We start from the raw sequence: 24,472 nt of genomic DNA, 5'->3' as shown, positions 1-24,472 counted from the left end.
GGGACGACAACAAACACGCTGAAAAGAGTGCTGCTCAGACACTGCACGCTCCAACACCGAGGCTGGAGTCTCGCAGGACCTCGTGCAGGAGAGTTGATATTCTCCCCTCGCTGCATCCACGCACCTCCCCTGCAGGCCTGCACCTCCCCTGCAGGCCTGCACCTCCCCTGCAGGCCTGCACCTCCCCGTAGGCCTGCACCTCCCCTCTGTTTATCGAGGAGAGCAGCTCCGGGCTTTGCCCCTGTGCTCTCTCCATTCTGGATCAGCTGCGCTTTCTCCCTAAGTAGATTTAGGCTTTATGTAATAATCTTTTTCAGTCCCAGCAGTGTTTTCTGCAATAGGACTGCGTGTGTGTTTTTGCTCTCTCTCTCTCTCTCTCTCTCTCTCTCTCTCTCTCTCTCTCTCTCTCTCTCTCTCTCTCTCTCTCTCTCTCTCTCTCTCTCTCTCTCTCTCTCTCTCTCTCTCTCTCTCTCTCTCTCTCTCTCTCTCTCGTGTGTTTGAGCGTGCACCTTATGTAAATGCAGATCGTTACAAACCCCAATAGGAGTACAAAGCCCTAATCAGCTTACAGCCCAAGTTTTAATCCTCTCTGCACACAAACTCTTTTTTCTGTTTCTCATATCAAATGAGCACATTTGTACAGATATTTGCTTTTTCATTATTGTTCGGCTTTGCCCTCAAGAGGGAATGTAATGTGTGTGTGTGTGTGTGTGTGTGTGTGTGTTTGTTTTTTTTTTTTTACCCGAGAGTACAAAGTAGCCTTGTTGGGCATGTCGAGATTGATGTCAAATAAACTCCTGACGTGGCCCCCAGCGTGACAATCAGCCTGTTTTTTTTTAGAGACGCTGTCTTCTGTCTGACTTTGTTGTCTGGTCACGATCAACAACAGGAGTAACATCCCTGCTGCTGTGACTCACACTGTCGCTATCTCATATCAAAGCTCACCGACACACCTGACTACCTGACACCGAGTTCCTCTCATCGTTATTTGTGACAAGATCTGTTTTAGCTTAGCACAAAAACTGGAAACAGGGGGAAACTGCTAGCCTGACTTGATCAAATAACCAAATCCATCAGCCGGCCCTTCAAAAGCTCATTAATTAACTTGTGATACAATAGTTTGTATAGTTTATTTTTCAACGTCATAGTACATAGTCCCTTGTTAAATGATAATTTGTTGTTTTCAAACCTGAATCTTGTTTAGGGATTTAAACACATAACATTAAACGTTCTATTTGAATCTGAACCAAATTGCACACAGTCAAAAATAGGAGTCTCCTTTTTTAAACAAGAAAAAGGTCCCATCCTGCAATGTTGACAAAAAGTGATATTAAATCCTCGATCGGCGCCTTTATCCAGATCCACACCTACATTTAATGGATTCCTCTTCGGCCCATGTCCCATCCTTCCACCATGTTTCATGGGAATCTGTGTTGTTGTTTTTGACAAATCAGCCAATAAACAAACAGGTGGAAACATAACCTCCTTGGCATGGGTGATGATGGGCTGCTGAGCTAAGAGGCAGTGGACTGTCGTTATATGTATCTAATGGAGAGACACAATCTATCCATTAGCTGTGTCATCAAACCCTCCACAATAGATACACACAACAATCATCCGTTCCGTTTTGAATTCAAACCTTTAAAAAGGAAGAAAACTGAACAAAACCAACGTGTGTGTCTTTTCGCAGTGCCGTGATCCTGGATGGGAAGATCTACGCCACAGGAGGCATCGTGAGCAGCGAGGGTCCGGCCCTCGGCAACATGGAAACCTTCGACTCGTGCACCAACTCCTGGTCGCTCCTGCAGTCGCTGCCGTGCCCGCTCTTCAGACACGGCTGCGTGGTCATCAAGAAGTACATCCAGAGCGGCTGAGGGCCGCTTGTGCCCTATCCCACTGGGTCGATGCCGAACACCAGCTGAGCTCCGGTCGTGGGACGATGCGCGAAGGCAGCTTGGGGCAGGTCGGTCTGCGGCCTCCGGACTTGATGCCAGCATCCATCCACCCCCCCACCCACGCCCTAAGCCCCCCACCCCCCAAAAGGCCCTGTGCAGAATGTACTCATGCTCAACTACTCGGCCATGCCGGGTGGTGATGCCTAACTTCCAGTACTGTACGTGTCATGGTAGTAGTTCATCCTCTCATCCAACAGGCACAGGGGCCGTCTTAGTAATTTACAAACTTTGTTTTATGATGTTGAGTTTTGTCTTTTCCAGATCTCTGTGAACTCACCAACTCCTGATTACTTTAACAAACTGAGCCTGCGCAGGGGAAGCCTTCGCAGATCCAGATTCTTGTCCGATTGAGTAAATTATGTTCAGGCTTTTTAGTCTTTCATTAGAGCGGAGGGTTTTGTTTGTGGTGTGTGAAGATTTATTTCAGTAGTGAAAATAGAGGAAAAGAGGAGAAGTGAAAGAAAGGACTCGGTTCCTCTTGTGAAAGTGAAATTCCTGCAGCCAGCTTGAGGTCAAGGTCATTTAGAAAAAACGAAATGAACTTCACGTAACCCAGTTATTTTAATGACTTGCTAAACATAGGAAAAAACATCCATAAAATCTGGGTCAGGTAGTGTCAAAAAGAGAAAATCTGTATTTTTCTTCAGTAGTTGCAACCTGATTGAGGTATCATCTGAGTGGCCTGTTTTTCCACTTGATTTTCACTCATGCTCTCTGGGAAAAAACACTGATTCAGAGAGATGGAGGGAATTCTCCCTTTCACTGACTTCTGATGAGATGTTGGAATTGGGGCCATTCCTCCGGATAAAAGCACAATAATCACCTGTAACTGTTCTCATTCAACTGATCTGATGATCCATGTTAATCTCTTTCACCAGTAGCTCCTCCCACCTTCTTTTTGATTTATACAATGTGTTTCATTGCAACCCACAAAAGATGTTGGGTTGGTATTCTGTAAATACAAGAAGGAAATATGTATATTTTAAAAACCTGAAGGCAATTCTGTATAAATGTTTTTAGAAAAAAAAAAAGGATAGGTTGAAATCAAACGGTATGTCTGTAAATCTGTACCCAAAAAGAGGAAATTAACAATTGTTATTATTGAAACCTAATACATATACCAGAACAAGAAAAACGTTTTGTCAAGTCTGTTTTTTTTTGGGCATCTGTGATTCTAGAGGTATTTTCCGCTTTCCCAAGGAAGATGTAAGGTGGTCGAGAAGTCTCACACGCGCAACTTAACGGTTATCACGATGGCAAAAGCCGCCACATAACTACAAAAAGCCACACAACCACAACAGAAGTGAGTGACAACGAATGTTGACGAAGAAGCGAACACAGCTACTTTCTGTGGTCATTTGAGACGACTCACCTGTTCCGTACATCCATGACTTTGACAATTGTCAAAGTTGTTGTTTTGAGGTTGTGTAGTTGTGTTTAAGCGTTTTCATTGTGTTTTCCATTTACATCTCGGCCACCATGGGAATCACTCTTCTTGAATCAGGTAAGTCAGGTTTCAAATGAACAATTACCACAAAGTGCGGGTTACATATTTACCAGAGTATTAAAATTATTATTAAAGAGTGATTTTTGATAAGGCTTATACTCACATATACATACATATATATTGATTATACTAGCTTTCTGCCTGTAAACCAGAAGCTGTTTTTTCTTATTTGGATACAAAACTAAAGCAATCCTGAAAACCTTCGTAGAAATCTTCCTTTTCACAGCTTTCTTTTTTCGGGATTTCTTATTTGTCCATCTTCACCGCACGAAAGAACAACACATCAAATTGTACAGTTTGCACCTTTTTATTCAAGTATATCACAGCAGTTTATTTGAGAAATACAGTAAATGTTTCATTTCCAAATATAACTTACACTAAAGTAACAATTGAGAACAGGTGTGTTAAATACACAAAAGAAAAGAATTGACATAGCTATGAAAAGTCTAGACTAAATTAACTTTGAAAAAAATCGGGAAGAACAAAATCATTGGGGATAGAACAAACCCTTTCTCCTTCTGCATACTGGACTAAGTAGTCTCAACTACCAGACAAAAATTGGTTGTTAGTCCAAACTGGCTACTATTTATAACAAGAAAGGAAGATCACAATGTATGACATTTAAAACTACCCATATATTATTTCCCAATGTGTTTTTAAATCCATAAAAAGTTATTCTCTTGGCAGAAAGTGAACAATAATACAAAAGTTTGTCTGGTCCTGTTTCTCTTCCTAGGGTTTTTACTCAAAAGACAGTAAGTTTTTTAAATATCCTGTTCCATCCTAATAATCGTCACTTCCAGTATGCCACAATCCGTTACCACTTCAAAACGAAGAAAACACAAGAACAATGAAATAAATAGAAAAAGTCGAACGGGTATGTTGTCGCGTGTTAAACCTGAGAGACCTGTAAACCCTTTATTCCCCCGTACATGCCAACCCCCCCCAAAAAAAAACCTGCTACACAAACGCTGAGCGATTCAGCAAAGTTGTTGTAAAAACGGACGTGTGTTGCTTCCCCACTCTTTAAACTTCAGACGTACAAAAAGACAGTTGACTGAATAAAAGATGAAGAACATGTTTAATAATAAATAATAACAATGGATGAGATGAACATTTTTTGGGGGGAAAGATGATCTTGTGTAAAAAGGCAAAAAAAAAAAAAAAATGTCCTCTGTAGATTCGGGGGGGTTAAGGGAAAGACGAGCAGATGTAGGACGCCTCCTCAGTGCCAATGTACAGTAGAAAATAAGACAACCTGAATCTAAAGCATTAAAAAGAAAAAAAAAACGTATCGAAGTTTCCTTAAAATGTATGCGATCGTCATCTGGCTCAATTGCAAACGTACATAACACTCAGAGAGATATAAACAACTGTTGGATTACTGCAGCAGCCTTGGTTGCACTGACCTGGTACAGAGGATGGTACTGTGGATGTTGTAACAGTATTTTTAGGGGAGGTGTGAGGAAAAAGACAAAATACTGTTTATGTACCCAGTAAACAGTTTTTTTTTTAAATAAATTAAGCTGAGGTAGCGTTGGTTTTATTCTTCTCTGCAGTAGTCCAAGTGCTAACCTGTCGTTGCCAGTTTGCGTCTTTTTGTGTCACCCAGAATCAGAGAGAAAGGCAGAGGTGAGCCGGGGTCAGAGTTTTAGCGGGAGGAGTGTAAGGATCAGAGGGGGGGAACGCTCAGAGAGAAAAGGAGAGGGCCTCCGTCAGGCGGCACCTGCTCAGAACACGGCATCTCTCCCCCAAGATCAAATGTGGCATGAGAAAAATCCAGTAAACACCTTCATTCACTGCAGACAGAAAATGTACTGTGTGGGCCACAAATGAGAATCCAGCTTCTCTCGTCTGGGGTTGAGAAAAAAGAAAAATGAATCCGTGAAGTGCGAACATACACGTGTGAAAGAAGAAAATCAAATGAAATCATGTAATGCTTTGTACAACTTAGTGATGGGCTCTGCCTAGAATGGCCTTGTTCAATATGGAATCACAACACATGCAAAAAAAATCAACTCAAGCAAAGCATCTTATAAAAAAGTAAAAAAAACAGTGATCAAATATACACCGTAGTACATCAGTTTACATTAGGATTCCTGTGAATGGGCGCTGTTGGTGTCAGCACCTTTTTTGAGGGAGTGGCTCAACGCTTGGCACGAGCGTTCATGTGACTCACACCCTTATTATTGTTATTATTATTTATTTTGGATGTGGACTGCATTGTGGTACAAGGTGACTACATATAAATTCCGTAACTACACAAACGTTAATATATCGTTTTTCCTGCTTTCAAAAAATTTTGTTGGCCCATTTTGACATTGGAACTGAGCAGAGATGTAAAAACCTAGATATGACGTTAATCAACCTAATGGCACCGAGATAAGTACAACTTTTTTTGCTTCAAGGTCACTATGACCTCAATGATTAAGAACAACCCCAACTTGGGTTCATTGTCACGAGACTAAAGTTAATAATACCCCCAAAAAAACATCTTGCGAAATATTTCAGAGTTTCATGAGGTTTCAAATAAGGCACACGCTAGGCAGTGCAAAACTACAGACGCGTTCCAATTTATACTGCTTCCAGCAACTCAGCCGGGGGTGTCGATGGAAATCTTCCACTGGTGGGCAAAAGCTTGAGTGGGAGCGGAAAACATTCATACTGTGGAACAAAGTGAGGAAGGGAGGGAGGGTGGCGTGCAGCTAGCGGACAAACTATTTAGGACACGACAATCTGCTGAGACGGTGAAGGACAGAGGCCGTCTGTGAGCAAACGTGTGGAGTGAGGTGGATTTTACAGCTCTTGAGAAAGAAAAAAAACACAGGGAAGGAGGGGAGAGGGGGCTTACAGCTTTCCACACCTGACTGCTGAAGAGGAGATAATCGCTCCTCGTCCCGCTGTGCTAACCTCAGCGAAGTTGCCGTTCTCCGTAAACTCCAGTTCTGGTTGAGTGTCCTCGACGGTGGCTCAGATATTCAACTAATCAAGTAACTAAAATGGCAGAGATAAAAAAAAAAGACGAGTCACATGATATCGTGGTGATAACTGGCCGGTGATGCGGCGCCGCTGCACTTATGGGCGAGATGGGCTCGGCGATGCAGCTCAGCAAAAATACCTAACCCCCCCAGTTTTGCGGCACTTTGCATTCTCTGCTGGTGAGGATCTAAAAGTGTGTGTGTCTTTGTGTACACATTTCTGGTGTGAATTTGTAGAAATGCATACATACCCAATCGTCACTGTGTGTGTGTTCAAGAGTGTATGCACGGCTTGCTCCGGACAGAAGCGGCCAGGTTGTGATATGACATCACCCGATCTGTTGGTTTTGCTAGTCATCCAAGTTAAGAAGTAATCCCAAGAGCAGCATGGATAAAAGTTGGGATAGCACCCGAGTAGCACCAGAGTTGCCCGTCCCCGTTAGTGTGTGTGCATGTGATGTGTGACTGACACACCTCCAGGAGTTTGGTTGTGTAGAATGGGTCTGGATCTGGCCAGATTCCTGAGACGATAGCACCATTGAAAGTCTCCATCCTCAACCTTGTCCTCCCTCCTTGCCAAAAGGAGGGTGCTGGATTTTTTCCTTGTTTGTTTTTTCGTGCCGAGGACTCCTTCACGTTCTCTCACTCAAGTTTGTGTTTGTGTCTTTGTGGTCCCAGGCTTGTTCAGGATCTCCCTGACGGGTACAGTTTCTCCAGGTCACAGGAATGTATCAAAATGCTGGATTCTCTCCTCCATTTCCTGCATCACAGAAAGGGAGAAGCACACAAACACACACTGCTTAGTCTCAACCACCACACAAAAGTCGGATGTGTGTATAAAGCATCTGTTCACGGTTTCAATTTTACTTGGAAATTTCCCTCAGCAAACAACAGCTTTCACCATGATAAACGATGTAAAATGAAGCAAAGCTGTGCTGGAATGAGACGGGCCATTTTTCTCAGCGTGAAAACAGCAGAGTTTGACACTGACTAAATCTGAACAGAGCCGGAGGAAGAGAGATGGATGTTAGGCTGCAATAGACCATGATTAATGTCTTGAAGATGTTACAGTGTGTGTGTTCTCTCATCTGAACGGCTGAGTCAGTGCATCAGACGCAGCTACCAAGATACCGATCAACATTTACAACAGTTAAAGAAAATGCTGGGTACCGAACTCTGTACTTTTAAGGGTACCAACCGGATTACGTGGGTAATACTGGGCACCGGTTCACGATAAATCGGTCAGTGCCACATTTCGGCACCTGTGAGCACATCGGAGTACGTTTTACGCGAGTGAGTGAAAGAGAGAGTATACGCATCGGTGTGACGCATCCCTGGAATGTGATCTAGCCAAGCTCATTTCTGTTCAGTGCACAGTCAGAACAATGGCGAGTCAACAGCGCAGACACCCAGGGAGCCACAGCGTGCACAGAGCCCGGTAACAGCTCCAACAAGGCAGACAGTGTTCACTTGAGTCTCTTCAAATGTGTTTGGATGGTGAAAAAAGTTACTTTTTTACAGCAGTTACTGGCTGTGTCAGTAATTTACTGCTCCTCTCTGTGTCTCCATCATCTGCTCTGCGCACTGTGCCAAACGAGTTGAGCCAAAATGAGCACGCCCCGCCATCTCCTCCGGCTCCCCATACATTAACTGAGATTACAAATTCTGTTGTGAGAGAAGAGAGCAGCGGAGTCAGTGTGTGTATGTGGCGCCGTAACCTTTCCTTCAAGTTCCTGGACTATCCCACAGAAGCTATACAATGCTTAAAAAGAAAGCTAACACTTATAGTGATGGATTTGGCTAGTGGTACCGAATTCCAGATACTGGGACAAGTACAGGTTAAAATGTGAACACCACCCAACCCTACTTAAAGAATATCAACTTCACAGGAGGCAACAGTTTTACACTTTGAAAAGAGGGGCAAGATTTTCCAGTGGAGAGACAGACTCTTACTTTAAGACAAACCTTTGCACCAGAGACACCAACATTGAAGAATTTGTGAGAATTAAAAAGCTATTTGCATAATTATTACCCAGTAGTAGATATTGCAAACGCCTTTTCAGCTAAGTAATACTGTTAAGGCAATATCTTTTATAGCTGTAATTTGTACAATGTAAATCTATTTAAAAGTGTTTGTTATACTCCCAAATCATTTCTTTAACCAAGAAAGTAACGGCAGCAAAGGTTTTTGCTGAAACTGAGATGGTAGGTTAATTAAGTCCTTAGTATTTATGACAGATAAAGGAAATTGTTGAACGCATAAGAAAAAAGTAACGGCTTCCATCTTCTCAGACGTCAATATTTGCCGGTTTTCCTTATCTGCTTCAATAATAAACAAATATATATTATATTTTTGGCTCAACAGCTGGATAAAATATAATAGACAATATAAATATGGAATGATGAATCTCCACTTCCTCTCACATTCTGGAAAAGAAGCCAAAATACACAGCATGCAGTTGTCTCTGCAGGGGATGGCACAATGGTAATAAATAATAATAATAATACATTTTATTTGTAAGGCACTCTTTATCGGAGAATCTCAGAGTGCCACAAGTACATAGTTAAAAATCAAAAATCAAAGTCCTAAAAACTCAAACTCAAAGTAAGAACGCCTTTTTGAATAAAAAGGTTTTTAGACCAGTCTTAAAAGAGTCCAGGGTCTGTGTTGCCCTCAAGTGGTCAGGGAGACCGTTCCATAGGCGGGGCGCTGCTGAGCAAAAGGCCTGGTCGCCCATGGTGCGGAGCTTGGTGTTGGGAACCCGAAGGAGCGAGCTACTTGTAGATCTGAGGGTGCGGGTGGAGGTTTGGGGAGTGATGAGTTCTTGTAGGTAGGGAGGTGCATGTCCATTTATGCATTTATGGGTGAGGAGTAGGACTTTGTAGTCAATCCGGGTTGAGCCAGGGAGCCAGTGGAGTGAGTGTAGAATTGGTGTTATGTGCTCATATTTACGGACTCTCATCAGGATCCTGGCAGCACTGTTTTGGATGTATTGCAGTTTTTTGATGTTCTTGCCAGTGATCCCAGTGAAAAGTGAATTGCAGTAGTCCAGTCTAGAGGAGATGAATGCGTGGACGAGCTTCTCTGCATCTGACAGGGTTAAAGTGGGGCGGAGTTTGGAGATGTTTTTGAGATGGTAGATCCTGCATCGGCTGTCATCAGCAGGTCATTTGTAACCCTGAGCAAAGCCGTTTCAGTGCTGTGGGCTGAACGAAATCCTGACTGAAACTTTTCAAACAAATTGTTATGTTTGAGGTGGTCCTGAAGTTGAGAAGCGACCACCTTCTTTAACACCTTGGACAGGAAGACAAGTTTGGAAATAGGCCTGTAATTTGCTAGAACCTCCGAGGTCCAGGGTGGGTTTCTTGAGAAGGGGACGGATGACAGCAACCTTGAAAGTAGGTGGGACACAGCCAGACTAAAGGGAAAGGTTAACAACCTTGGTGATGAAAGGACTGAGAGTGGAGATATGTAACTTTAGCAGAGCAGTGGGAATGGGGTCCAGGATACAGGTACAGGATTTCATTTTTTTGAGGATTGCCTCAACATGGCTCTCCTGAACCTCAGCGAGATGTAGACTAGACAGCACACTCGTAGATAAGGTGTTGGTGTCGAAGGGAAGCAGAGATGGAGAGCTGGACATCAGAGAGCGAATGGTGTTGACCTTTGATCTAAAAAAGTCAATGAAGCTGTTGCATTGCTCCTCTGTAGCCTCAGTTGAAGAGGGTGGTTGTGGTTTCAGGAGATAGCTTATGGTGGAAAAAAGCTGTTTGGAATTGACAGGGTTTTTATTGATTAACCCGGAGTAGAACTGTGAGCGAGCATCTTTAAGGGAGTTGCAGTAGGCCCTTTGATGCTCACGGTAGGCCAGTTTATGGACAGTGAGCCCAGTGTTTCTGCAGCGTCGTTCCAGGGCACGCCCAGCTGTTTTTATTTTCTTAAGCTCATGTGTGAACCAGGGAGCGGAGCGTGAGAAATTGACCTCACGTGACTTGACAGGGGCATGGAGATCCAAAACACTTCTCAGGGATGTATTGTATAGTTCCACTAATTCATCCATTGATGCAGAGGCTGGGCAGGTGATGAGCTGGAGATCCATGGTCATAGTGGCCGAGTCAATGTTTTTCCAGTTCCGAAAAGACATTTGACGCCTAGGTCTAATCTCTAATAGTAGGCAGCATAAAAGTTAAGGCCACTGAGACCACTTTGTGGTCGGACACACCAAGATCATAGACCTGTAGGTTATTGATGGAAGCAGAGTCAGTGATAACCAGATCAAGAGTGTGCCCCTTGGTGTGAGTAGGAACCTCAACATGCTGCTGCAGCCCAAGACACACAAGCACACTTGTGTGTCTTGGGCAGAGGGAGGTAAGGAGATCACTTATCTCAGGTAGAAAAGATGGGTTTGATTTGTCCAACTGATAATTGCGCTCAACCAATTGTGGGACAGTTTCAATTGGTCTGTTCTGATGTTTCACCAATGATGTTTTTATTGCATTGAATTACTACTGGAGAGATGAACACTTGAACGAACATCACTGTGAAACGAACTACCTCAAATGACAAAAGCCTTGTTTGAAAATATGCTCTGATGTGTACTTGGACTTTTTTAATCTGGTCCATGTACCAACCACTAACACCAGACAGCTGAACCGTAGCCAGCAAGCAGGTGATCAAGACACTTTGGCTTTACTTTGGGGAGCTGTCATGTTGACAATTCTTAAACACAGTCAGAGAAACTATGATGGAAAGTGTGTGTAATTGATAATCAGCTTAATGAATGTTCCTTGTAGCCTTGAAGATCATATCAGAAGTGTGTTTCTGGAGTTTTTCATTTCATATTCCAGTCAGTCAGTTTCTAATCAGAAATTTGGCCCGGAATATTCCATGTTCTTTCGCACTTTCGTAAACTTGTGAATTCGATGCCATTCTACAGCCAACTCCTGATTATGCCATTTGTAATCCTCTCGTGTCCAAACAGTGTTTAGCCGGTGCCAAAGTCGGGGAGTTAAAGGAGATCGAGTGCGTTGCGCCAACTGTTCATTAATAATGAGGATAGTGAAAACAATACCCGACATATCCTGCAGTTTATTATGGATAGATTTGAAAAGGTCACAGGGCTGACATTATGCTGCAAGTGTTTCTGATGTGATCATTTAATTGTATTTATAAGATCCATTAGGCACTTAGCACTGGGAGGGACCCAGTAGACGGGTCGCTGCCAGCTCGATGAACAATTTAATGTTCACTGTATAAAAAAATATATATATATAAAAAAAAACACTCAAACACTTATTTAAAAAAAATCCCTAAGAGGTTCAGCTAATGCTTTTAACATATTTTTGCTTAACTGATTCTTTCACTGTTAACTCACACATCAAAAGAGAAATAAGCTCTTTGCCAGCTTGACGCTTTCCACCTCTCTGTGATCATGACTCCATCTGCTTGAAGGGCATTCACCTTCTCATCCTGAAAACACAGCAGACGATCCAACAAGCCTCTGCAGCACGACTCTCTGTCTCACTAACATACTCCGTCGGAGAGAGAAACATAGACCTCCATAAGCCCTGGCTGCCGGCCAAATAGACACCTATTCACTGAAGTCACGTCGGCTACTTAATTACTGGAGTTCATAAAAGAGTGACTGGAGCATTCATTTACCTTGACTGCAGAAACTAGCTTCATTTGAGGCCGGCTTTTGTTAAAGAGCGGAACCTTTACAATATGTATGATTTGCTGTATTTAATTCAAAGCCCTGTTTGACCTCTTCCTGTCAGGCCATGGTCGGGCATCGGTGCATTCCCCAGACACACATGGAACAAGTAAAGAGGAGAGGCTGTGGTGGACACAACAAAACAGCTGAAGTGAAGATAACTCTTATTGAAAACAACTTCTCTGGTAACTGTCAGTGCAATAAATAGTTCAAAAGGCGAATAAACTCTTTGTCAAACCCCCTGTTCATCAAACATACAGTGAAAACCGTTCAGTCTGCAGTCTCCAGGCTAAATGCTTTACTAAACCATAGCGCGATGGTTAAACTGACAGGGAATTGTTATGAAGAAGCTAAAACAAAAGCTGTCTGTCTGTAGACAAAGTGATCATCTTGGTTTGACCGGAAACTGGGAGATTCTTGTAAACTGAGCTGCTGCCTGAGACTAACAGGCCCCCCACCTCTCTACCAGAGGTACCTGCAGACAGTGAATCACATCAGCAGCACAGGGAGGATGACAGAGGACAGATACCGACTCATGTCCGTTTTCTTTATTCTCTCTAAACTTCACTCTGGGATATATTGTATTACCTCTGACCTTTGGCTACTAAAATCAATTAGTTAATACTTAGAGAGTTTCCCGTTCACAGGGCAAACAATGTGCTTGTGAGGTCACCGTGTCCGTGACCATCAGAATCTAGATCAGTTCATCATTAAGTCAGAGTGACTATTTGTACCAAATTTTAAAGAAATTTCCTGCGGCCACTGGCTGGGGCCGTCTTGTAGCCAGAGAAACACTCCCAAGTATTTGGACTATCGAGACCATCCCCACAAATTACCTACTGTCTATGACCACCCCTTGCTGGCTACTCCATGTCCTTATGGAGAGCCATGAGACAAATATGCCCTGTAGTGCTGTCATTTATTCTCTATTATATGTGGAAGACAGCATACATGTAAAGAAGCTCTTGCATAGCTAATGAGTAAAAATGTGGCAAAATTGCAGATGGAGTTTTATTTCCCTGTGGAGCAATACAATGCATCAAAGAGAAATCCAGAATTTTTGCACCACACTGTTATGATGTCATCAACATGTGATGTTCGACAAAGGTATTATAAATTGCTTTGGAGTACCCACTTTCTTTGAACCCATCTTATCTCTTTCCACACCAGTTACTGATTTTTTTAGTTGCCCAGATCAAATTCTCTGCCACCCAGGGGAGAACCGGCTTCTCGTGTAGATTAGAAAAGTAAGAACAACAACAGTGCAAGTTGGGGGAGCTTTTTCACTCACGAGAGAACAATCTCGTGTTTAGTGCCTGAACAAAGGTGTTGTCGCACAAGCTATTGACAACTGATTCTCTATGATGAAAGCCAGGGCTGTATTGCTTTCTGTTCTGCAGGGGCGTCTGTCATTTTCTAAATGTTTTATGATGCTTTTCTCTTGACTGTGACACAATATGTGTCTCGGCAAGTCTCAAAAGCCAGACGTTTAACCTTAATGATTTAAAAAGATCACATGCTCCAAATGTCATCATGTCATGAAGTCAGGGCAACTCATTTCACTGTCTACCTGCAGGAATCAACATGATGATGCTAAATATCTAGGAATCCAATTTATGTTTGCAATCTTTATCTGTAATCTTCAGCAGCAAAAAACATAAATGGGGCGGAGAAATAAACAACTCTTTGGATGTTCAGCTCAATCGGCCAGTGAGACAAAATTCTGGCATCACACAGAATCAGGTTAAAGGTCAAAGGCTCATACAAAATCTGTAATTGCGATCTGAGACACAGGCAAAATGAATTACTAAGCCAAGGGTGATAGGAACGCCAATTTGTAGATGGGAGCATGGCTTGGCTTGTTATTGTGTACAAAGCAGAGATGGTCCCTCTGGCGCTAACTGGAAGCAGGGTGCAGTCCACTCCATCTGCTGAAAGGTCAGCTCCTCCAGAAGACTGAGACAAGCCGTACCCAGAGGAGGACGGGGGTGGAGTAAAGGAGACAAATGTATGGACACGCTCCATTTGACTCGGCTCTACAGCGAATTACGCGCTGCAGCAGAGTGCAACAGAATGCAACATTAAGTGGAAATGGCTTCAGCCTCCTGCATACGTCTATGTATGTGCATGTATTTTTTTCCCCGCATTCTCCGGGGAGTAACACGGAGATGACCTGCTGGGGAGCCGAGATGTGTGTTGCAAATAGAGGTAAACAAAGCACGTGCCAAACGAGCTGACATTTCTGCTCTGGGAACACCAATTTAGGCTGGCAGTATGAGACGAACCCAGACGTGCACCCTCTCCCCTCCACCACCAGCCGGCCTGTAGACAGGCGGCACCTGGCTGACTGCTCTCTCTCTCTGAAATCCTGACAGCCAGGCTCTGGCTACCGGCACCAGGACACTGCCATTCCTGGCCCGCTGTCTGCACTGACATCCAACAGCAGCAGCAGATGACCAGATGGGTTTCTGGGAAAATAGACAGCAGCTATTTCTGTATGGATGATTGTCAAGAGAGATTAGTAATGAATATAGAAAAGAAAATACCTCGTATTGAGGGTATTTTGTTGATCCTTACTCACCATATGCACAGAGTTTACTGTATTTTCCAAAAAGGCAGTCACCACGCTCAGAGTGTTTAACCAACGTTTTTTACGGATTTTTTCTTTACAATCACTGACCTTGAAAAACAGCTACCATGCGACAGCATTTAAAAACCTCTAATTATTTTTCTATGATTAATCAAATTAAAAGCAGTGTATGCTTAAGGGGGGTTATTCCTGCAGACATACTGGCTGAATTATATTGATAAGAACTATTAAATAAAAACTTTGCATTTCAAACTTTTATGATTTATTTTGATGTTTACATCGAGAATGTTTGAAACATGAAATGGTAGTTTTCATGTTTCCATAAAATTAGCTAAATTACAGATTATAATGAGGCCTGACTGGAGCATTGTGTGGAATCAAAGATTCTTTCAAGAACTTTTTTGGATTCCAGCTCCTGACTTTCTTAATCTCTGTAGATTTCAACGACTGAATGCATCTTTTATAAGTGCTCAATTACAAGTCCCTGCTGTCCTCATTAGATTCTATTGTAGAGCAACAAGAACCACAACACAAACAAAGAGAACTTAAATTCAACTAAACCCTGAACTATTCCTGATATGTACTGCCCGACCCCACCTGCACCTAGTTGTGGTTTGTCCCGATGCTCGTCACTTCCAGACGCTAGTCCCCATTTCAGCCCGTCTCAAGGAGTAGACGTCTAAACCAAAGCTCGCAAATTAGGTACATATTCTATGTCAAAAACTTTCCAGATTTTATTTGCTGCTACCATTTTTTTCCACCATATAATGTTACTTCAATGAATGTTAAAAGGTTGCTCAAACATGCCTCAGCATCATTCAGCACGTTACTTTAACCGAGTTACCCGAGGTCAAATCTGCAGGACAAAATTTAAAAAACGAGGCTGCCAGATCATTGGTTTCCTAACCTTGCAGAACTACTTAATTATAATTTCATTTGTATTGCACACAAAAGATGCCCCAGGGTCTCATATTAATTTGCAACTAAATTTGCCTTATTCACATGTTCATTGAGCCGCCGCCCCCCCAATCATCATTTTAGGTTTAAAAACCAGACGATCAATTCAATGATGGAGAATATGATAAGCAAATTAATGCGCAATGACAATCACCATTAATTACAGTTATAATAATAGTAATTTGTAACTGATAATAATAATAAATCTGTCAAGTCAGAGACCACATCATTCCGACATCTTCGATATGTCACTGTCCACTGAGATTTAAGATGTAATAGTATTAGTAGTGATAATAATAATAGTATAAAAGTATAATAGTGACATACTGTATACACTATACCATGAAAGTAGGATAAGAAACCCTATGGGAAGCAACAAGTAATCACTGACCTCCAGTAGCTGGGTCTTGTCGTACTCTCTGCGGTACTTGAAGATACACTGGCTGAGAACGGAGTACAGTCTCTCCAGCTGCTCTACGCTGTAGCCAGTGCTCTTCTTCACCACCATATCCAGTAGCACCTGCAGGGAATGACAAAACAAGATAAAATACATCAGTAACACACAAGTATTAACACATTCCTTACTAATTAGAGCCCACACAATATCTGATTTCCTCTACTTAATTGTCTTGGCTCCAAGGTTTCACAATAATGATACCAATAGAAAATTGGAAAAATAATAATAATGCTTTCATTCAATTATAATGCAACTTTCATTGTGTATCAGTTTAAACTTTTTTTTAAACAACATATTGTGACTCCTCCTGACATCAAATAGCTATTTACAACAGGAGGCTACAGTCAGAGTAGGTAAGTAAAGAAATGTGGTGATACAATATATCTTCACAGAAGCTGTAAATACTACTCTGATCTCATGGTCATGTTCCGTCTTCTCCTAGGCTCCACATCTCTCCATGTTTTAAGTGTGTTGTGTGTTTGTTCATTTTTCTGCATTCAACAGTAGCGTACACATTTCTCATTCGTCCACACATTCCATTCACTGCCGGTGATGTTTCTCCACACTTCAATGCCTATAGTGAGTAGTTGTGTTGTTTATTTTCCAATAAAACCTTCAATCTGCACTTTATCCAGACTCGTCTCCCCACTGTGTGACAATAGTAACACCCACTAGGGTTGTGAGGATAGACGGAATTGATGATCAATGATGACCAAAGGAATAAAAGATATTAAATCTAATTTCGTGAACATATCTGCCTTGTTTCCCATTAATCAAAATATTATCATTATTCAACTGGGAGTACGTTTAAATTGATTTTACATTCCACACTGCTATAGTTTTGTGTCTGTATCTCTAATAAATAAAACCAACAGTGATACACACACACCCAGAGCTTTCTGACTGCACTGTTTGTGTTTAGGTGCCCCACTGATGCTAAAACAGAGCAGAGGAGATCATAGAAAGACAGAAAAGTGAGATTAGTCCGCTAGCTTTCCACTTTTCATGGCTATAAATAAAACCTCTGGCCAAGTGAATTTCAAGTGAATTGAGAAAGAGACAGTGCTGCAAGCCATAAAATGCTGTTTCTATTCATTGCGCCGACCCTGGGAGAGAAAGCTTTTCTTAACAAGGGCAGCTAAACTAGTAATCAAATAATAACTTATACCTAGTATGGAGAGTGAAACAGATGGTACTGCAATACAACAGAGATACACTCAAATATTTAAGAGGGACTGGATTATTTACATTACAACGTTTCATGGTGTGTATTATTAAAATGATATCAATACTCAATATGAAGAAACACAGCTATCATCAATACTAGTAAGATCGAAACAAAGCTATGACTAATATGGTTCATCATGTGAATGGAGTCGTAACCAAACAACAGACAGCGCTGAATAACCAGTCACACAAGCTAAGCGCTGATGTTGGTGCATGGAGATGAAGAATTTGGAGGTCAGCTGTATTCAAAAGCAATTAAGATTAGAGTGACAGCTAATTAAAGCAAATCATAATTAGAACCAAGTTTACATTTCACTGCTACTTTAATTAAAACATTCTGGACAGTCAAAAGCCCTATTAATTGACCTGTGTGTGTGTGTGTGTGTGTGTGTGTGTGTGTGTGTGTGTGTGTGTGTGTGTGTGTGTGTGTGTGTGTGTGTGTGTGTGTGTGTGTGTGTGTGTGTGTGTGTGTGTCTATTTAAAAAGGGGGCTCATCGAAATGCATTGACAGAGAGCGCATGGGCAAAATGATTAAAGTTACCATCACAGACTCAAGACAAACAGAGAAATCTCAGTAGAAATTAAATGGTGTGTATGCGTGTGCACGTGTGAGAGGGACGAGTGACCACGTTTTAAACACATAAAACCAAGGCAATGTCAAGATTAATACGACGTGTGCGTTTGTCAAAGCCTCTCATCAGCCAACGCCTGAGAGATAATTATAGTGAGCCAAAGAAAAATTACAGAGGCAAAGAGGTTAGCATTGTATTAATCGCTATGCTCCATCTGACTGTGATTTTCTGTTTAAGTGACAGAACAGTTGTCTTCATTAAGACTACATGCTGAGCCCTCACATCAACAAAAAAAAAACTTCAGTAAAAACTTAATCCCAAGACAGACTTTACTCAAGACCAGATCCTTGACTTTTAAGAGCAGTACTTCACTTTGAAAGGACGCTTTTACTTTGCAGCACACAAACGCCTCTGATGGAGTCAAGGAAGGGAATTTAAAACACGGGCTGCCCTTGGGATCCACTGTTACCGTTAGCACTGTCAGCTGCCTGCCAAAAGCACTCTACATAAATATCATGGACAGGCTAATTCATCTCTTGCAATGTGACACTGTAAACATTATGAATATAGAGTGGCACCAGGTCAAACTTTCTGCTGCAGGGAAAAGCTAATCAAGTCAAAGATGACCCCGTTTCCAAAAGATAAAGATGAAACTTGTCTTTAAAGAGATAGTTCACCGAAAAAATGAAACTTTATTTATTATCTACTCACCACTATGCCGATGGAAGGATGGGTGAAGTGTTTAAAACATAAAACACTTTTTGAGTTTCAGGGGTAAACAGTATTGCAGCCAAATCCAATACAAGTGATTTAAATGGTGATAGTTTTTCAAACTTCTTCGGGTCGAATATGAATGCCGGGGCTTGCGGACACTTTGATGACACCACAGGAGCCATATGGAGGCATGTTGTGTTTTTCTTCTTTTGTTTCATATTTTGTACAGACTGTGCGATGTTTGCTTTCAGAACTTGCTGGGATTTACTTGAATACATTCTTCCCCTCTATCAGGGAAATGTTCACCATGCCACTGGCTGCAACACAAGCCCAAAACACGATCGATCCACCCCTGTGCTTGACAGCTGGAGCTCTTTTCAGGGAATTGTGCATCTTTTCCCCCCAACACAAACTTTTTCTCATTTCAGACAAAAAGTTCAATCAATTGAATTTCATCAGGTCACAGGACTTTATGAAATAAGGAGGAGCGGCGGAGTGTAGTGCATGTCTGAAAGCAGCTTAAGTGTTTCATCCTTACCATGGGTCACAGAAAAAACTCTGCATATTGCTGCATGATTACTTTTATCTATCCACAACAATGTGGACAGAACAAGTACTTGGGCGACAAGGGATCCTCTTTTTTAGAAGGTCTGCATTCTTGAATTCTTCCTTGGTTAAGGATATAGGTTTATCAGCATCCTGTTGACTATGGCCAGCTTCAAGCTTTTATAGAAAACATATTTAGAAATGATCAGATGGTTGGAATATGGTGTCTACATATTATGTCACATAATGCAGTATTTAATTGATAAAAAATTGTTTATGCAACCAATAACCTTAGAGACAGCTCATTTAGATGAACCAATTATTGGTAATCATATGGTATGAGTCGTATCAGGATGACGTCATTGTGAAATGGCATTATTACAACATTCAAATCGTAGAACTGCCTGATTGGATATAGCCTACACAGGGCATACATTACCCTTCTGAATCAAACCCCTACATGGAATATCAATAGGAAAGAAGAAAGCTTTTCAAATCTCTCTTGTGTTGTGTCACTGAAATCAGGTTCATTTTCTGTGCTTCACCAGCCTGACCTCCAGAGGGTTACTAGAATTCTGAACTCAAGAGACTGGAAACATGACTTTGAGCAGATAATGCCTTTCAAATATTCACACTTTCATAACGTAATCTGGCAGTTGAGCAGGATTCACCGGTAATATGCCTATGAAATAAAAAGTTCAACCTGGCCAATCTAATAATGTTGGGTCCCTTAATGAATAAAAAGTGCATACAGAAGAAGACTAAGACTTTCTCTAATATTTAGAATGAATGCAAAGTGATAATGATCATCAAGGCTGCCTTCAGAAAGCAGAGTCAGCTGCTCTGTTGTGGGCATATTTTATTGGTTTGCTTTATATACAGTGACTCGGGTCTAATATCAATGGACTTCCTAGTTTCGAGCCAGCTCTGAGAACTCATAAAAAGAGGACCAAATGGAGCACATCACGGTGAGATACCAATTTTAACAATACATGCATAAAAGCTTTAATAAGCATCATTACAACCCATCTTGCATGTGTGCAATAATGTGGAATTCTCTGCGAGGCACTGCTCTTGTCTTCCTTTCATCTAACTGCTACTGCATTGCTTTCTATTTTTCATGGTTTCTATCTCTTGCTTTCAGTGCATTTCACCACTTTATAGTGCACCTTCTTTCCTTTATAGTGCATTTTCTCACCTCCAGCCCATTTCAATGTTTTATAGAGCCGCTACTCACCTCTTCTTCAACCCCATTTTTCAGAAAACGCTGCTCTGGCTTCATGTCCAATGAGTGTCTTCTCTTTTGCTTCCTCTTTGTGTGTTTCCTTCCCTATTCCCTCTTTCTTTATCCCCTCAATTTATTCTCCTCTTACTGTTAGCCAGCAGATTGTGGCCATGTAGTTCCCGGCCTTTGTCAGCTTGATCAGGATGTGTGCAACAGTTTGGGCTAAACGGAGCGAGTGTGTCCTACACAGGCTCAGTGATTGAGTGAGCCCACTGCACACAAAAGGGCAGTAATCCCAAGCATTAAAGAGTGTTACTGACTTGGACCATTTAACCTCACCCACTCTAAACTCCCTGCTCCATCTTCCCCCTCTCCATCGTCACCAGGGCCGGTCTTTCCTACAGGCGACATAGGCGGTTGCCTAGGGCGCCACTCAGAGGGGGGTGCCAAAAACTGCGCCGAGCAAAAAACTTTTGCTAGGCAGAGTTTTTTGCGCCCCCTTCTATATGTGGTATGGTAAAATATTGTATTTAACTACTCTGACAGTAATTTAAGTAGTTTCATTAGAGAAATCAGGAAATGACAGCAGCACTCATGTGGAACGTTTGGCACTGGAGCAGTTGCACCCCGTACTGTCAGATGCAGTCTAGATGAGGAAGTGAATGCTCCGTGTCGTTACTGCTGCTGCTTCCATCCTGTATTCTACAAGTTAGTAGTGGGTGAGAGTCACCTACGTTATCTCCTAAAGCTTTGCTTGATCACCACGGGTGTCATTGAGACGTGTTGATGTTATTTTGATTGTCTACTTAGAGTTAGACTGGTGAAACTTAGAAACTCTGCAGGGCAGTGAGGGGAGACACTCCCGCACTAGGGGGGCGGGACTACATTCGCCTGTATAGGTGTTTATTTTACCTGCAAGTCGTCTTGCAGGCGGGTCGCGATAGTGTATTGTTTACTTTACAGGAGTGAAGCTTGCCTAGAGCGCCAAATGTGCTAGGGCCGGCCCTGATCGTCACTCACATCTCTATCTATCCCCATGTTTGTTAAAACCACAGAAGGAGTATGGAGATGGTCAGTGGTTAAATTTTGCCTGCGAGAGGATTTGATCATCAAGGGAGTCTTTCATGGTGTTAACTTACAGGATTTAATGCAACACTAAAACTGGATTTATCTTTGCGTCTAAAGAATTCTGATGGGACAATTTCAATATTTAAATTGCATTTAACAAAATCCTAATGCTATGCTAGTCCAATAAAAACAACATTATAGAAAGGTAATTAATACTGAAAAATGTAATAAAACATAAGTGATTCATGCAACTGGATACAGGCTGGAGACTGGGCACAATAACAAGAGACATTCGTCACGCAGTGTTGCAGCGCTGCTATTTAACCTCTGACCTCTGAATCGGATGACAGCTGATTCTCGTCATATAATCAACCAGATATAACTCCGGACCAGGCAAAGATCATAGAGAGCCTACACTTATTATGAAAGCTATATATGAACAGCTTTATCAATCTACAAGGTTAATGTGTGTTACAGAGTACATATTATATTAAGAAATTGATAAATGACACCTAACGCAGTCTGCAAGCTGTGCTAGTTGCCGACACCTGAGAATCTTGATCACTATAAAGCAATTTTCAGACATTAACTTAGTTTTTCTACATATGAGGAACCAAGCAGGATATTGTCCTGGGTAGACACGCTCATATAAATAATAAAATAACAAGATCATGCAGGTGAGGGATGGCATGAGGTTAGATCGTGCAGGATGAGAGACACGACATAACAATTCTATTGCGGAAATCACACGTCTCATTGTCTTTCAAGATGATATCTTCTTACAGTATAACAACTCTTTTTTTATCCTGATCCTGATATTGTATAATTTGTTCAACACACCCACTCGCTGGCCGTGAATTGTTCTGACAATATCCTGCTGCATTCTCACGTGGGCTCACTCACTTTTTTGTCTAGGAGGGCTGGAAGATAAAGTTCGATAAAGAGCATCTGACTCAGACATTTGCATACTCACAGGAATCCTCTTCAGATACTTTCAGGGAAAAATCTAAAGTTGGGGCTTGTCTAAAAGCAGCTTTAGTCAGGGAAAAACAAGATTTTCTATTTGTGTTATGTTAAAGAAGTTGACTCCACAATATATAACTAAATTACATACAAAATGTTTATTTCACTGTGAAAATGTTGCACCGTGCTAATTAAATGTGGCAAACTTTTTTCTGTGGTGCAGTGAATTTATATTTCTATGATATACTATTCTTATTATTCTTATTCTTTGATCACTGAGAGAAGCTTCACTAGCTTTGTGCATGCGTGCATGTATGCCGCTGAATGTATATGAAAAGCCTTTCTCAGTAATGAGCGAGAGAAACGTGTTACACAGCAGCAAGGGGGTATATCTGCCTCTAACAGTACAATCCAATCCCTTCTTCCTGTTTTAACTTAAGAAAATAATTAATAATACATGATTCTAGTTTGCTCGTTAACATGTATGGCTTCCTAGGGGGTAGATGCTGGCAGTGGGGCTAGTATAGCGAGATGTGGATGGTAAAATATACAGTAATAATGTGGCTAACAGGGCACTTGGTCACACAGATAATGCTTTATTGATAGTGCTGCAAGGGTCAGGGACAATCATGACAAAAATATGACCATGGTCCCAGCACAGTTAAAAGAAATGCTCTACCCCTTTTCAGCTGGGTATGTAAAATCCTGCTTTGGTTGACATCTCATCTAAAATATGCAGGGCCTGGCTTTACTTCAAACATTAAAACCAGTGGAACATGCCCAACCATTTAATAGCTTTGAAATCTGTTTAGGTCATTACAGAGGAGGAAGGTAATTTGTGTCAGAACTATATTAATTTGGATGATTAAATACATTTATAAATGGTATTACTTATGTGTGCTTGTGGTTTTAATAATAATTGGCATAATTAAGATGCGAAGATGGATGTAAATTAACAGCTCCATGTAGTTCAGTATTCACGTCAAGCTAAGCCTAGGTCAAGTATATCAGTGACTCAGAAATGTTCATAATCAAAATATATTTTCCAGTAAAGGCACACCTGCAGCTGAGACCCAGTCAGACCACATTGATAAAGTGAATAGAGATTAAGGGCCTGTTTTCCTGGACAGGCTATAAACTAAAGCAGGACTAGGCCATAACAAAGGCTGGGTATCGACACAGATTTATTTGATTTTAAATTGAAGACCAGAATGGATTCACGTTGACTTGATTGTTGATGAATTAGTTACATTACATAACCACCAATGTGGCATGAATCATTTCTCAGAAGGTGCATTTAAATTGTGAGCAACACTGCGGTCTCCTTGCATATAAAACTGTCTAACGTGTGTACTAACCTACCTCAGCTAGGAGGTGAGTGTCCGGTACGTTTAAGGTACAGTAGAAACAAGGAACAGAAAACTATGGCTGTATCACCTACCAAGGTCATTTTTACAAATGTAAAACAACAAAATAAACACTCTCAAATAAAGAAAATAAAAATAGAACAAACGAATGCCCATTAAGGCGCAGCATGTACAAAATGACTCACTTAAACTGCACAGTTATCGTATTGTATGATTATTAATTATTATTATGTATTTTTTTTCTCAAATATTTAACTACCACCACATTGTTTGCAGAGGTGGCCCTGCTGGTACAAACAATGATTCCGCTGTGGAGAACGCTCTCACGTTAGGGACAGAGGTTCATGAAGAGCTTCTATGATGTGACTTGCCGGCTGAGAAGCAGACGAGAGGGAACTTCGTGACGTGGCTTGTTTACTTTCAGTGTGTGTTTGAACCCTGAGTTCTCAACAACAGAGAACGGTCACATGTCCGCTGCTATAAATACACCTATGACACGGTCTGAATTATTTGCAATCAGCAGCTTTAATGCTGCGGGATGTGGGTTTGCACTGAACTGGATTTTTTCTTTGTCCAACTAATGTTAGTGTTATTCCCAATGTTAGTGGGACATCACTGGTGGTGCCGTTTCA

General features: G+C 41.6%; 2 protein-coding genes across 3 annotated transcripts in view; one reads left to right on the top strand and one right to left on the bottom strand.

Moving 5' to 3' along the window:
- Positions 1 to 3,083, top strand: part of LOC133973546 (kelch-like protein 29) — a 232,074-nt gene extending 228,991 nt beyond the window's left edge. For both annotated transcript variants that reach the window (XM_062411479.1, XM_062411480.1), the window contains exon 15: positions 1,691 to 3,083. In XM_062411479.1, the coding sequence (XP_062267463.1) occupies positions 1,691 to 1,874 (184 nt within the window). In that variant the 3' untranslated portion in view covers positions 1,875 to 3,083. The remainder of the gene's footprint in view (positions 1 to 1,690) is intronic.
- Positions 3,084 to 3,759: 676 nt separating this feature from the next.
- atad2b (ATPase family AAA domain containing 2B) overlaps positions 3,760 to 24,472 on the bottom strand; it is a 74,538-nt gene continuing 53,825 nt past the window's right edge. The window contains exons 27-28 of the mRNA XM_062411512.1: positions 16,093 to 16,221; positions 3,760 to 7,200 (exon numbers count right to left, since the gene is read on the bottom strand). Coding sequence (XP_062267496.1) covers positions 7,159 to 7,200; positions 16,093 to 16,221 — 171 coding nt within the window. The 3' untranslated portion in view covers positions 3,760 to 7,158. The remainder of the gene's footprint in view (positions 7,201 to 16,092; positions 16,222 to 24,472) is intronic.

The sequence above is a fragment of the Platichthys flesus genome, chromosome 18 (genome assembly GCF_949316205.1).
Source record: "Platichthys flesus chromosome 18, fPlaFle2.1, whole genome shotgun sequence".
Classification (NCBI taxonomy): Eukaryota; Metazoa; Chordata; class Actinopteri; order Pleuronectiformes; family Pleuronectidae; genus Platichthys; species Platichthys flesus.
Note: the sequence above shows the minus strand (reverse complement) of the source record. Positions and strands in the feature narration are given on the sequence as shown.